The sequence below is a fragment of the Neoarius graeffei genome, chromosome 7, assembly GCF_027579695.1.
Source record: "Neoarius graeffei isolate fNeoGra1 chromosome 7, fNeoGra1.pri, whole genome shotgun sequence".
Taxonomy (NCBI): Eukaryota; Metazoa; Chordata; class Actinopteri; order Siluriformes; family Ariidae; genus Neoarius; species Neoarius graeffei.
The window spans coordinates 95,513,546-95,528,795 of NC_083575.1; the positions used below are offsets into that span (position 1 = coordinate 95,513,546).

General features: G+C 40.9%; 1 protein-coding gene across 3 annotated transcripts in view; it reads right to left on the bottom strand.

The window, feature by feature from the left end:
- LOC132889765 (uncharacterized) overlaps positions 1-15,250 on the bottom strand; it is a 101,412-nt gene that overhangs the window by 77,414 nt on the left and 8,748 nt on the right. For all 3 annotated transcript variants that reach the window (XM_060926579.1, XM_060926578.1, XM_060926580.1), the window contains exon 3: positions 12,049-12,133. In XM_060926579.1, coding sequence (XP_060782562.1) covers positions 12,049-12,133 — 85 coding nt within the window. The remainder of the gene's footprint in view (positions 1-12,048; positions 12,134-15,250) is intronic.

Consider the following 15,250-nt stretch of genomic DNA (forward strand, 5'->3'; position numbering starts at 1 on the left):
TTGCCCTCCTGGCTCGTTTACCCCCCCCCCCCCCCCCCCAATATGTATGCCTGTTAGGGAAAGAAACGTAACGTGGTGTGTTTGTAGTGTATGGCTGTAAACAAACGCTACTGGCACTTGACTGAGGTCCCCCAAAGGAGGGTGAGCTTACCTCTGCCCGTGTCCATCTGGGCCGCAGTATCACCGGGTGAGCCTGCACAGTTCACTCAGTTGTCCTCTCGTCGAGGTAGTTCAAGGTTTGTTTTATATCATTTTAAAACAGGGTGTTTCCCAGGTACAGTTCTCACAGAAGTTGGGGTGTTCGGCGTTGTCCCGGTGTTGATAACTCAAGCGACGTGCAAAACAAAACTAGGCTAGCCTACCCAAACAAAAATAAAAAGCAAAACCCGTCGCAACAAACAGAAACGTCCACCTCCAATCCAGGAGAGGAAAAAGCCGTCTAAGGCCTCCGGCACTTCACCAGGCCTGGACACACGTTTCAACAACTTCCACTGCCATCTTCAGAGCTTGACTCTGCTCACTCGCCGAACGCCATTCCCAACACCACTGACCTTCTCCGCACAGGTGTCCTCATTAATACATTTGAGGGTGGAGCCCCCCATAAGGGACCATCAGCTACACACATTGCCTGTGCAGCAGTGCCAGAAAAGTAAACAAATAAACCAAACGGTGTCAGTGTATGTGTACCTGGGTGTATATTCGTAACACCTCCCCCCCCAACAAAAAAAAAAAAATTATATATATTTTTTTTCCATTTTATTAATCCTTATTTCTATTTTTTTCTACAAAAAATAATATCAATTTACACTATTAACATAAGCTCACTGTCAATTTACTCACTGTGTACTCATCACTCAGAACTCAGAATATCATCCTTCAAGTGCATTAATACTAAACATTGCCTCTTTCAGCCTGCCCCGACCCTGGAAAGAGCATCAGCAATTACGTTGTTCTTTCCAGCGACGTGCTCGATCGTGAGGTTGTAAGGTTGGAGAACTAGACCCCAATGAAATATTCTCTGATTCTTGGTTTTAAATTTCTCTAAGAAGGTAAGTGGGTTATGATCAGTATATACTTTCACTTCTTGCACACCATTCGACATGTAGATCTCAAAATGTTGGATGGCGAGAACTAGAGCCAACGCCTCCTTTTCGACAGTAGAATACATCCGCTGATGTCTATTTAGCTTTTTTGAAAAGTAGGCAACTGGTCTGTCCACTCCCGACTTATCCTCCTGAAAGAGAACAGCACCTACTCCGACATCGCATGCGTCAACAGCTAATTTGAAGGGCAATGAAAAATTGGGAGCAACCAAAACGAGTTCATTACTCAAGATGGCTTTGAGCTGCTCAAATGCAACTTGACATGAGCCTGACCACTCAAACTTTACAGATTTCCTCAAAAGATCTGTCAAAGGCCCTGTGACCACAGCAAAGTTAGGAACGAATTTACGATAAACCCACACATTCCCAAAAGTCTCATGAGTTCCCTTTTATTACGAGGAACAGGCAGTTGAGATATGGCCTGTATCTTAGCAGTCCAAGGTCTAACCTCACCCCATCCCACAACATGACCCAGGTAAACTATGCAGGCCTTACCAATCTCACTTTTCGATAAGTTTATGACAAGCCCTGCCTTCCCTAGTCTCGTAAAGAACTCCTTCAAATCAGACACGTGCTGTTCCTATGTATCAGCATAGAGCACAACATCATCAATATACACCGTACAGTTCCGTAAGCCTTCCATGATCTGATTCATAAGCCTCTGAAACGAAGCAGGAGTGTTTTTAACCCCAAACAGAAGAACTTTAAACTGGTACAAGCCATCAGGTGTACAAAATGCAGAGACCTCTTTTGCACGTTCTGACAAAGAAACCTGCCAGTACCCTTTTAAAAGATCAAATTTTGTCACAAATTTGGCTGTACCAATCCGATCAATACAATCCTCTATCCTTGGGATAGGAAACGAATCTGCTCTCGTCAGAGCGTTCACTTTACGGTAATCTACACAAAGTCTTAGTGAACCGTCTGGCTTTGGAACAGGAACTATAGGCGAACTCCAGGCCATCCTTAAAAAAAAATCCGTTTCCTGTCCACCGGGTGGGCAAAAAAAATTTCAGTCGGGAGGGAGGGATTTATTTTTTTATTTATTTTTTTTATTATATATGGATGGATAAGAAATCGCAATGCTGTGTTTGCTTTTTTTCAGTACTTTTTTTTATTACAAAAGCAGACACATTTAATAAAATATGACAGTTAAATCAACTGAAACTTGTACAAAAACTTTAAGTTAGCATTTTAAATGCTGACTGCAACATTTGTAAAACTTTTACAAAGGTACTTAAAATGTCCGACACACAGATTTTTTGTAATTCTAAATCGACCGTTAGGCCGAGTTCGGATGAAATTAAACTATTAAAATGATCACTGAATGATTTGTTTTTCTGAATCTTTACTATTTTGTTGTTCGCTAGAATACCATTTTGCGATTTCACACTTCAGCAAATGTTTGAAAACTCCGGATCTCCTTCCTTCATGGTGGCTGCCATTTTTTTGTGCCGCACGGCGCATGCGCAGAGCTGATTCGACAGGGCTTTCCACAAGCGCCGGCTGCCGGCCACACAATTAAGTCCAGCCGGCTACTTTAATGACTATTTTTGTAGCCCACAGGCTCTAAATATTAATTTTCGATTTTAATAAAATTAAATGTTTATCTAACGGACTGACAATGTCAAACTGAACCGTTGATCAAGGGAGAGTAACTCATCCGCACCCTGACATGCGGTGTGCGCGCGCACTCAGTTGCGTGAATGTGTCATGCACCGAAAATAAGAGATTTACAAGCCAGGAACGCCTCATGATGCAATACGCAAGAAAAGAAAGAAGATTTACTGCCATTTTACTTTGCATTTGAGTAAAGTGAATAAATAAATGGTCTGTGGAAAATACATTTAACCCTGGGAACTGCGTGCACAGGAGTTTATTTTGTGTTTACCCCCCCGGCTACTTATTTGTCATGGCTGGCTAGTATGAGCCTTAGTGGAAAGCCCTGGGAATGCGGAAATGTCAAGTTCGATTTTAGATTTACGAACCCGAAAAAAATGTCGAAAAACCGGCGTTAAAAAAAAAAATTTCACCCGCACAAACGGCACTCACCCGGCCGGCGGACCGGAAACAGAACATTTTTTAATAATGGCCCCATTCACTCATACTGGGCTCAATGAGATCATGGTTTAACACATACTCTACTTCCTGTCTGATCATCGATAACCTGTGTGGATTTACACGGTAGGGGTGCTGCTTAACCGGTGAAGCACCACCTACATCAATATCATGTACTAACATACGAGTCAAACCTGGTGCGTCAGAAAACAACTCAGGGAACTTTTCAAAAACTCTACCATGTCACCAGCTTGTTGTGGCGTTAAGTGACCCAACAACCGGTCCAAATCAGCCAACACCACACTATTAGACAACTTGGCCTCCATAGGAACTATGTCACTTAGATCAGCTTCCTCAGGCTCATCCAACTGAACAATACACACAGGTGCCACTGAAACTGCATCACGTTGGTAATACCTCTTGAGCATGTTAACATGGCACAAGCGAGTAGACTTCCTCCTATCAGGAGTATGCACCACATAGTTAACACTACTCACCTTTTCTTTGATCGTGTAAGGACCACTGAAGTGAGCTTGGAGGGGGTCACCACGAACCGGCAAAAGGATCAACACCTTATCCGCAACCTCAAAACTCCTATCAACAGCCTTACGATCAAAGCGCTCTTTCATTTTTCTCTGAGAGGACTGTAGATGACTCTTAGCCACGGTGCATGCTGACCTGAGGCGCTCTTTAAATTCAGAAACATAATCAAGCACATTTCCCTCAGACGCTTCAGCCAAAAATTTATCTTTAACGAGCTTCAACGGGCCTCGTACTTCATGACCGTACACCAATTCAAACGGGCTGAATCCCGTAGACTCACACACTGAATCTCTTATAGCAAACACCAGAAAAGGAATGCTTTTATCCCACTCCTCAGCTTGACCCATACAGTACGCTCTAATCATGGTCTTAAGAGTCTGGTGATGCCTTTCTAAAGCTCCCTGTGACTGCGGATGATAAATGGAGGACTTAAACTGTTTCACTCAAAGTTCTCGCATCACAGCCTGAAAAACACCAGACATAAAATTCGAGCCCTGATTCGACTGTATCTCTCTGGGCAACCCAAACTGTATAAAGAACTTCAACAGACAATCCAAAACTGACTTTGCACTGATATTACGAAGAGGGAACGCCTCAATAAAACGTGTGGAAACATCCATTACTGTTAACAAATACTGATACCCACGCTTAGTTTTTGGTAATGGGCCAACACAGTCAGTCAGGAGACGACTGAATGGCTCTCCAAAAGCGGGAATTGGCACTAACGGAGCTGGAGGAACAGCTTGATTCGGCTTCCATCCAACTTGACACTCATGACAGGTCTTACAGAATTTCACCACATCTTTACGTAGTTTTGGCCAATAAAAATGTCTCATTACCCTGGCTTGGGTCTTATTTATCCCCAGGTGCCCCGAAGTCGGTATTTCATGGGCTAGCCTCATGATCTCTTCTCTATAACAGGGAGGAAGAAAAACCTGATGGTAAACTCGCCACTCCTCTGCAGCAGAACACTCAGGATCCCTCCATTTCCTCATTAGGACATCCTGCAGTACATAAAACCCCACTGCTTCCCCCAACAGGTCCTGCAGTGTACCTGACTGGCTCCGAATGTCACTAATGACAGGATCGCTTTTCTGTTCTCTGACCAGGTCATCACGGCTAAACTTCTGGTCACTAGTGTCTTCTGCAAAGAAGGTCTCTGCCAGTATTACACCTACCTCAGGTGTGTCCTCCTCTACCTGCCTAGGCACTTCCTGGGCACCCTGAGCTTGCGAGCGTGTTACAACACCTGTGGGGAAAACTGCTGGAAACTCTTCCTGTAATGCTTCTGTCTCTGGAGATTCCACAGGAACATCAGAGATTAATGGAGTGACACACACCCTTTGACCCGCCAGGTCATTTCCGAGTACAAAGGTAACTCCAGGAATCGGTAGGCTGGCCACCACTCCAACTTCAACCATTCCAGTTAATAGAGTTGACTCTAAATGAACCTGGTGGAGAGGGACAGATTTAAACTCACCAATATTACTATTTATTCCCTGGATGAGAGCACACACATTCAAAAAACTTGAGTGGGGAAGAACACTACTGTCTGCCACCCACAAGGACTGGGCCGCACCTGTATCTCGCAAGACAACCACAGTGTGTTTTAGCCCGCCTACAGTGACAATCCCACTCGACAAAAACCCTTTGTGCATCCCCAGTATGTTATTCTCAGTCAAGGAAGTCTCATTACCCCTTCCTGACACAAGTAGATTTTTCCTACTATTCTCTCTTTCCATACGCCTTTTCAAGAAGATTTTACATTCTACTTTTCTGTGACCCCTATTCCCACAGTAATAACAAACAAGTCCATCTGTATGCATGGTCTCTTGCTGCAAATCGGTGTTAGGTACTTTAGCCACCAATGAGGGCTTCTGGGAGCCAATGTCTAATGACCCCCTGCCCAACTGAAACTTAAAAACATTGGGCCTATAAATACCCCTTGAGTGCTGATGAGTTAGTTCAAAATCATCTGCCATAATCGCAGCCTTCTTAATATCCTCAACCTTCTGATCTTCAAGGTAATTTTTCACTTCAAATGACACACTGTTTTTATAATCCTCCAAGAGAATGAGCTGTTTTAATCTCTCATAGTCCTGTCCAATATTCTTAGAACGAACCCACTTGTCAAATGCTATTTCTTTCTCTCTGGCGTATTCGATATGAGTCTGGTCTATTCTCTTTTCGAGGTTACGAAAACGTTGCCTATAGAGCTCTGGAGACAACTCATAAGCTGACAGAACAGCCGATTTAACCGCATCATACGACGCTGACTGAGTGGCATCAAGCGCAGCATAAACTTCCAAAGCCCTCCCTGTAAACACGCCTTGAACAAGAAGAGGCCATCGGTCTCGTGGCCAATTCAGACTAGTTGCCAACTTTTCAATAGACAAAAAGAAAACGTCAACCTCTTTTTCACTAAAATGAGGGACCAAACGAATGTTTCTACTCAAATCAAAAATCCTTTCTGCTTCCATATTGGCGATTTTTCGTTCTTCTAATTTCATCTTTTCTTTCTCTTGTTCAAGTTCTTTTTGGTGATATTCAAACTCACATCTCATACGCTCTCGGTCCACCTCCAATATAGCAGACTCTTGAGCTGAACGGTGCTTCAGGCGCTCTCTTTCTAGTTCCAAATTCGCCAGCTGTAACTCAACTTTGGAAGATTCTTTATCTGTGAGAGTGGAGTCGGGCGAGACTTTCGCTGTCAACTTCTCGATTAAATCAATTTTCCTCATACCAACGGGACAGTCAACTCGTAAATGTTCAGCGACTTTTCGCAGATCCTCTTTTCTGAGCTGATACCAGTCTCGCATATGGAGAATGCGGCCCTCAGCCAGAAAAGTTTTCGCATTAAACTCTTCAGTCATTTTTTTCCAGGCGATAGTAAACGCAATACGGAATTAGGCCTACTCTTTTACAAACGTGACTACTTGGCGACCGTAATAATATTCAACTGTACACAGCGAGCAAATATACTAAACCAATATTATTTACAAACGAGAACAAAAGAAAATAATAAAACTCTGCAGCTATCAGCCCCCAGCGACTTGCTAATAACTAGCCCACTTGTATGCTACAACAACTAGCCTCCAGAGCAAATTAGTGGACTCCACTAGGCTAATTAGCCTGCACTTCAACTCACAGTACCTGTACAATTTAAGCCCCCTAACGATTCAGCTCCCGGACGAGCCCCCATATGTTCTGTTCCGTTCCCCTCCTGGCTCGTTTACCCCCCCCCCCAATATGTATGCGTGTTAGGGAAAGAAACGTAACGTGGTGTGTTTGTAGTGTATGGCTGTAAACAAACGCTACTGGCACTTGACGGTCGGTCTGGTCGGAGTTTTATCGCCCCACTCCTGTGAAGGATGGCCCCATGAGGACAGTTGAGGGTTATACCTGTTAAAACTGTTAATGTTATAGTCAGGCTGTCTGTTGTTGCCCAAATGAGGATGGGTTCCCTTTTGAGTCTGGTTCCTCTCGAGGTTTCTTCCTCATGTCGTCTGAGGGAGTTTTTCCTTGCCACCGTCGCCACAGGCTTGCTCATTGGGGATAGATTAGGGATAAAATTAGCTCATGTTTTAAGTCGTTCAAATTCTGTAAAGCTGCTTTGCGACAATGTTTATTGTTAAAAGCGCTGTACAAATAAACTTGATTTGATTTGATTTGACTTGACTGAGGTCCCCCAAAGGAGGGTGAGCTTACCTCTGCCCGTGTCCGTCTGGGCCGCAGTATCACCGGGCGAGCCCGCACAGTTCACTCGGTTGTCCTCTCGTCGAGGTAGTTCAAGGTTTGTTTTATATCGTTTTAAAACAGGGTGTTTCCCAGGTACAGTTCTCACAGAAGTTGGGGTGTTTGGCGTTGTCCCGGTGTGGATAACTCAAGTGACGTGCAAAACAAATCTAGGCTAGCCTACCCAAGCAAAAATAAAAAGCAAAACCCGTCGCAACAAACAGAAACGTCCACCTCCAATCCAGGAGAGGAAAAAGCCGTCTAAGGCCTCCGGCACTTCACCAGGCCTGGACACACGTTTCAACAACTTCCACTGCCATCTTCAGAACTTGACTCTGCTCACTCGCCGAACGCCATTCCCAACACCACCGACCTTCTCCGCACAGGTGTCCTCATTAATACATTTGAGGGTGGAGCCCCCTCCCCCCCATAAGGGACCATCAGCTACACACATTGCCTGTGCAGCAGTGCCAGAAAAGTAAACAAATAAACCAAACGGTGTCAGTGTATGTGTACCTGGGTGTATATTCGTAACAACACCTATATACATACATATACATACACTTCATAAATATCCATATAAATATTTAATTACAAAATTAAATATATACTACATTCCGTATATACACTTCATAAATATCTATATAAATATATAATTACAAAAATAAATATCTACTACATACCTATCCCTGTAAATATGAAGATATAAACTCATCTCATCTCATTATCTCTAGCCGCTTTATCCTGTTCTACAGGGTCGCAGGCAAGCTGGAGCCTATCCCAGCTGACTACGGGCGAAAGGCGGGGTACACCCTGGACAAGTCGCCAGGTCATCACAGGGCTGACACATAGACACAGACAACCATTCACACTCACACCTACGGTCAATTTAGAGTCACCAGTTAACCTAACCGCATGTCTTTGGACTGTGGGGGAAACCGGAGCACCCGGAGGAAACCCACGCAGACACGGGGAGAACATGCAAACTCCGCACAGAAAGGCCCTTGCCGGCCACGGGGCTCGAACCCGGACCTTCTTGCTGTGAGGCGACAGTGCTAACCACTACACCACCGGGCCGCCAAAGATATAAACTATCCCCATAAATAAATATATACCATATATACCATATACTAAGTTAGTTCTAATATAACAATCAACCCTATTCTATTTATCCCTCATCATCCTCCGTTAACATATTTCCTCTTCAACATATGTGTTTAAAAATATTTTTTGTACCTTTTTTTAAACAGATTTATATTTGCACTTTGTTTTATTTCTGTCTCCAGTCTGTTCCATAAAGTCACCCCACAGCTTGATACGCACATGCTTTTCATATTTCTTCTAACCTTTGGTTTTTTTTAAATTTAGGTCTCCCCTTAGATTATATCCCCCCTCTCTCTCACTAAACATTCCTTGTATATTTTTCGGCAATAGATTATTTCTTGCTTTGTACATTATTTGTGCTGTTCTGAATTTGACCAGATCCATAAATTTCAACATGTGTGATTTTATGAATAGTGAGTTTGTGTGATCTCTGTATCCTGTTTTGTTTATTGTCCTTATTGCTCTTTTTTGTAATATACATATCGGCTGCAGAGTGGTTTTGTAGGTGTTTCCCCAGACTTCGACACAATAAGTCAGATATGGCAAAAATAATGAATAATATAGAGTATACGATTGTGTATATTGTATATATTTAGTATATATTTTTAAACAAGTATATTGAATAGGAAGTATGTTAACGGAGGATGATGAGGGATAAATAGAATAGGGTTGATTGTTATATTAGAACTAACTTAGTATATGGTGTATATATGGTATATATTTATTTATGGAGGTAGATATCTTCATATTTACAGGGATAGGTATGCAGTAGATATTTATTTTTGTAATATTTATATAGATATTTATGAAGTGTATATATGGTATATAGTATATATATATTTTTGTAATTATATATTTATATGGATATTTATGAAGTGTATATATGGAATGTAGTGTATATTTAATTTTGTAATTAAATATTTATATAGATATTTAGGAAGTGTATATGTGTATGTGTGTATAGTATATATATATGTATGTATGTATGTATGTATGTATGTATGTATGTGTGTATATGGTATGTAGTATATATTTTTTTGTAATTATATATTTATATAGATATTCATGAAGTGTATATATGGTATATATTTTTATAGGTGTATTAATGTAGTTTGGATTTCGGGGTAGTTAAAAAGGGGTGGGAAATTAAAAAAAGTATTGTACTTCTTCCCACTCCTTTTTCGAACAATGTGTGGTGTATTGTAATGTCTTAGCTCTTTATGTTATTTTATTTATTCTTTTTTGTCACTTTCTCATTTTCTTTCTTTTGTATGTACAAATAGTTACATACATTTTTATACATGTTCGAAATAAATAAATAAATAAATAAATAAATAAATAAAAATTAAAATCTACAGTGCATAATACCATCAAAAGATTCAGAGAATCTGGAAGAATCTCTGTGCGTAAGGGTCAAGGCCGGAAAACCATACTGGATGCCCATGACCTTCAGGCCCTTAGACAGCACTGCATCACATACAGGCATGCTTCTGTATTGGAAATCACAAAATGGGCTCAGGAATATTTCCAGAGAACATTATCTGTGAACACAATTCACCGTGCCATCCGCCGTTGCCAGCTAAAATTCTATAGTTCAAAGAAGAAGCCGTACCTAAACATGATCCAGAAGCGCAGACGTCTTCTCTGGGCCAAGGCTCATTTAAAATGGACAGTGGCAAAGTGGAAAACTGTTCTGTGGTCAGACGAATCAAAATTTGAAGTTCTTTATGGAAATCAGGGACGCCGTGTCATTTGGACTAAAGAGGAGAAGGATGACCCAAGTTGTTATCAGCGCTCAGTTCAGAAGCCTGCATCTCTGATGGTATGGGGTTGCATTATTGCGTGTGGCGTGGGCAGCTTACACATCTGGAAAGACACCATCAATGCTGAAAGGTATATCCAGGTTCTAGAGCAACATATGCTCCCATCCAGACGACGTCTCTTTCAGGGAAGACCTTGCATTTTCCAACATGACAATGCCAAACCACATACTGCATCAATTACAGCATCATGGCTGTGTAGAAGAAGGGTCCGGGTACTGAACTGGCCAGCCTGCAGTCCAGATCTTTCACCCATAGAAAACATTTGGCGCATCATAAAACGGAAGATACGACAAAAAAGACCTAAGACAGTCGAGCAACTAGAATCCTACGTGACCTTCAATGGGTTAACATTCCTATCCCTAAACTTGAGCAACTTGTCTCCTCAGTCCCCAGACGTTTACAGACTGTTGTAAAGAGAAAAGGGGATGTCTCACAGTGGTAAACATGGCCTTGTCCCAACTTTTTTGAGATGTGTTGTTGTCATGAAATTTAAAATCACCTAATTTTTCTCTTTAAATGATACATTTTCTCAGTTTAAACATTTGATATGTCATCTATGTTCTATTCTGAATAAAATATGGAATTTTGAAACTTCCACATCATTGCATTCCGTTTTTATTTACAATTTGTACTTTGTCCCAACCTTTTTGGAATCGGGGTTGTACCATGTGTGCTACAATGTTTGAGAGATATGATGATGAAAATGGTGCATGCGGTCATGAAAATTAAAAAAATTACCAGACGGTGAAGCTGTATCCAGAGGAGAACACAGACTGGCCTCAGAGGCTGTATGAGAGTTATAACCCCCCCCTTCTTGAATGTGGACAATTATGAACTGTAGATATTTTGCTTATTGCTGGCTGAAAAAATAACATCAGTTATGTTTGATTTCTAGAATGTGAATCTACAATATTTTATCTGTTAATTTGCCATTGTGTAGACATGCCTATGTCTCACAAAAAGAGCAGTATAATCATTTCTATTTTCCCTGTAAATGATGTTCCTGTTGGAAAACCTCCATAGGAAAGACAGGAAACAGAAAACTGGATGAGGGAAAGTCTTTGTTTTATTATAGTTATCAAATAATTGATAAAAGGGAGAATGTGTAGAGGAAATTTTAATTTTTAGACAATTCTTATGACTTTGGTGATCTTTAGAAAGGTAAGCTTTAGAAACATTGTTGGGGGGAAAAATGTAATTTTCAGAGAATCTGTGCCTCTCAGATTCTTAGAAAGTGAGACTCTGTCTCATGTTTATACAAGATGAAGAATGTTGTTTGTGTTCTATTTTCTAGGTTAGTATAAACATGTGTACGTGCCAGGACAGTGTTTTATGATGGGGCACCCTGAGATTAAGATGATATCTGATATGCTATTGTTATTTTGGCAAGTATATAATGATGGGTGTGAAAATGCAGAGTGCTTCTCCAAGTGAAATTCTTTCATTCGGGAAAGGCCTCTTGCAAGTAGTATACCTTGAATTCATCTCATCTCATCTCATTATCTCTAGCCGCTTTATCCTTCTACAGGGTTCATGTTTCAATAAATTCATATTTCTGCTTGTTTCTTCCTAACAGCCTCGGGTTTTATTACATTTTTCCACTACCCTTGTGGGCCTCATAGGAAGGCAGTAATAAGGGGGCAACATTGCAAGTGCAGCATTTAGAAGAAAGTGTCTGATACCTTTGTTCTAGGATCAGGGCTCTTCGTAGCACACAGGAGGGCAACAGCCATAATATATCCATCATCCTCAGATGGTCCAGTTGCTCTGTAGAGGATTTGAGAAGAGAGAGATCAAGTTACAGTGAAGGAGAAAAAAAAGTATTTGTGGCCCCTTTTATCCCCCTTTCTGTTATTTAATATACCTCCAGTGCATAGTACCAGTCAAAAGTTTGTACACCCCTACTCATACATAGATTTTTGTGTATTTTGTCCATTTTTTACATTGTAGGACAAGACTGAAAACATCAAAACTATCAAATAACATAGGAAACATATAGAATCATGAAGTAAACAAAAAAAGTGTTAAACAAAATATATATTTGATATTTTAGATTCTTTGATGTTTTATATTGATGACGCTTTGCACACTTTTGCCATAATCATTTTCAATTTAGTCAAGTCAACTTTATTGTCAAATATGCTATACATGCTCGACATACAGCACAGATGAAATTTCAGTCCTCTCTGACCCACGGTGCAAACAGGCAATGCAATAAATAAAAATAGAATAATTGAAACAAACAAACAATATAAACAGTATAAACACTCTAGATAAGAACTAGACATAGACTAAACACTCAGACAATATAAACAGTGTAAACACTAGATAAGAACTAGACAAAGACTAAACACTCAAACAGACAATATAAACAGTATAAACATTCTAGATAAGAACTAGACGTAGACTAAACACTCATTCATATATATATATATATATATATATATATATATATATATATATATATATATATATATATATATATACACACGTAAATTGGTGCAAATAAACAAACAGTCAAGGGCACTTGAGGTATAGCAGGTAAACATGAAATAAGCAGTATAAACAAACTAGCAGCTGTTAAGGTGAGGTAGTGCGGAATAGTGCAAATGAGCGAGGTAAAGTGAGATGTGCGGTCCCTGAGTTCAGTGTGTTAATGAACGATGATATATGTGTGTGTGTGTGTGTGTGTGTGTGTGTGTGTTTGGGGGGGGGGGGGGGGGGAACTGTGAGGATGACATGTCAGATGCTGAAGGGGGGGCAGGGGGGTGTGCGACACATGAAGGTAAGAAACTCGTCCACTAATGAACTTTTAACAGGTGTGCCTCGTTAAAAGTTCATTAGTGGACGAGTTTCTTACCTTCATAATGCGTCTGAGATCAAACAGTAAACAATAAAATTACAGTAAAGAGCCCTATTCCGCAACTGTAGTAATCCATATTACTGTATATCAGGAACTGCTCAACTAAGTGAAGAGAAATGACATCAATCATTACTTGAAGACATTAAGTGACTTACTTAATAAAAATACAGGGAAAAAAACCCCATTGAATTAGAAGGGGTGTCCAAAGTTTTCACTTGTACCGGTACTTTATATCTGTATTGCAGATATCTTCATATATCACTACTGAATAATCTACAGTATATAGTAGAGTTTTCAGATTACGTTATATTACATATTTGGATATTGACATGTCCGCATGTGTTGGTGCAAATCACAGCGCAACGCTCAAGCTCATTAGGACTAATTGCCATGCACCTGTTTCTGATCAGAGTGTAATCACAGCTCGTGCTTATAAGGACTCTCAGGACACATGGGCTTTGTGAAGCATACACAGTACTCTGTGTCTGACGTTACCTAGCCTTTGTAGTCAAGTCAAGTTTATTTTTATAGCACTTAAAGGTGCAGTACGAGATTTTGGAATAATGGTTCCTGCAAGCCATATTTTGAAAAGAAACACGCCCGCCCTCGCCATGCTCCACCTCCCTCCCCCTTATAAAGCCTGAGAAAATCCGGCTTTATAATGGGTGTCTATTGCGTTACACACCAGTGGAGCTCGTTAAGTTAGAGTGTAGAGAGCTTGGAAAAATAGCTCAAACTTTCTCATTTAAACTGTGTTTTCAGCCCCAATTTTCACTCCACACACATAATGTTCTCAAAAGTAGTAGCCACACTTGTCCTGATTCACACAATGTGTCTACCTACATGATAGGACTTGCAGTTTTTGAATGAGAAGCCTGAAAGTGAGGAGAGGACAGGCGCGCAGCCCCATAGACTGCCATTATAAACTTGGCAGAAAAGTCACTCGTTTTTAACTCGCTCTAGTGACCTCAATTTTTACACTACAGACAAAAAAATTACATCAGTATGTTCAGGAGAGCCTTGTGGCACTCACTGTGAAAGAATTTTGTGAATATCTCCTTCCGTTTTCGTGTAAATCCCCATTGTTTGGAGGGAGCGCACTGAGAAAATCCTGCGCTCTGTGTGACACTCTGCTCGCAGCGTGCAGGTTGGGGGAGGGGCTGCTCGCTCTCACACACACACACATACACATAGAAGGGCGGGCTGCTCGTGGGCTTCAGTCTGATTGACGTGTCAGTATCCAATCATTTTGAGGTGGTACCTCGATAGGATTTGATGGCGTTTTTCCTTTATTTTACACTGTAGACTGGATTAAAATATTTCGTTTTTGGGTCAAACCTTCTATTGTACTGCTTGCAACATGGGTGTGAGGAGCTTTTCAAGCAATATGGTAAAAAATACTCCTGAAAAAAATCTCGTACTCCACCTTTAACAATAGACAAAGCAGTTTTACAGAATTTAAATGAATAAACATGAGCTAATTTTATCCCTAATCTATCCCCAATGATCAAGCCTGTGGCAATGGGGGCAAGGAAAAACTCCCTCAGATGACATAAGGAAGAAAGCTCGAGAGGAACCAGACTCAAAAGGGAACCCATCCTCATTTGGGTGAAACAGATAATGTGATAACATTTTTAACAGTTTTAACATGAAATCAGTTTTGTTGATAAGAATACAATATTTAATATTGCTTCTCTAGTTTCAACTCTGTTTTTCTGTTTGCCTGACCACATCTTCTCCTGCCTTGGTTATACTGTTTGCCAATCGCCTGAACTCCGTTCCTGTTTTTGCTCTTTGCCTGATGTTTTGGATATGTTTGCCAGCATGCTTTTAAATAAACTCTTTCAGCTCTTATGTCTATCACCCGCTTGCATGACAGATATAGATTATTGTGGCAGTGGGGGCGTGGCTGAGCGTCAGTCTGTGAATGGAGGGCAGAGTTAGGGAAGGTGAGTGGTCGTGTCACTACACCTGTTGTCAATTAACGTTAGAGCCCTGCACTCCTGCGGGACCCGCCGCAA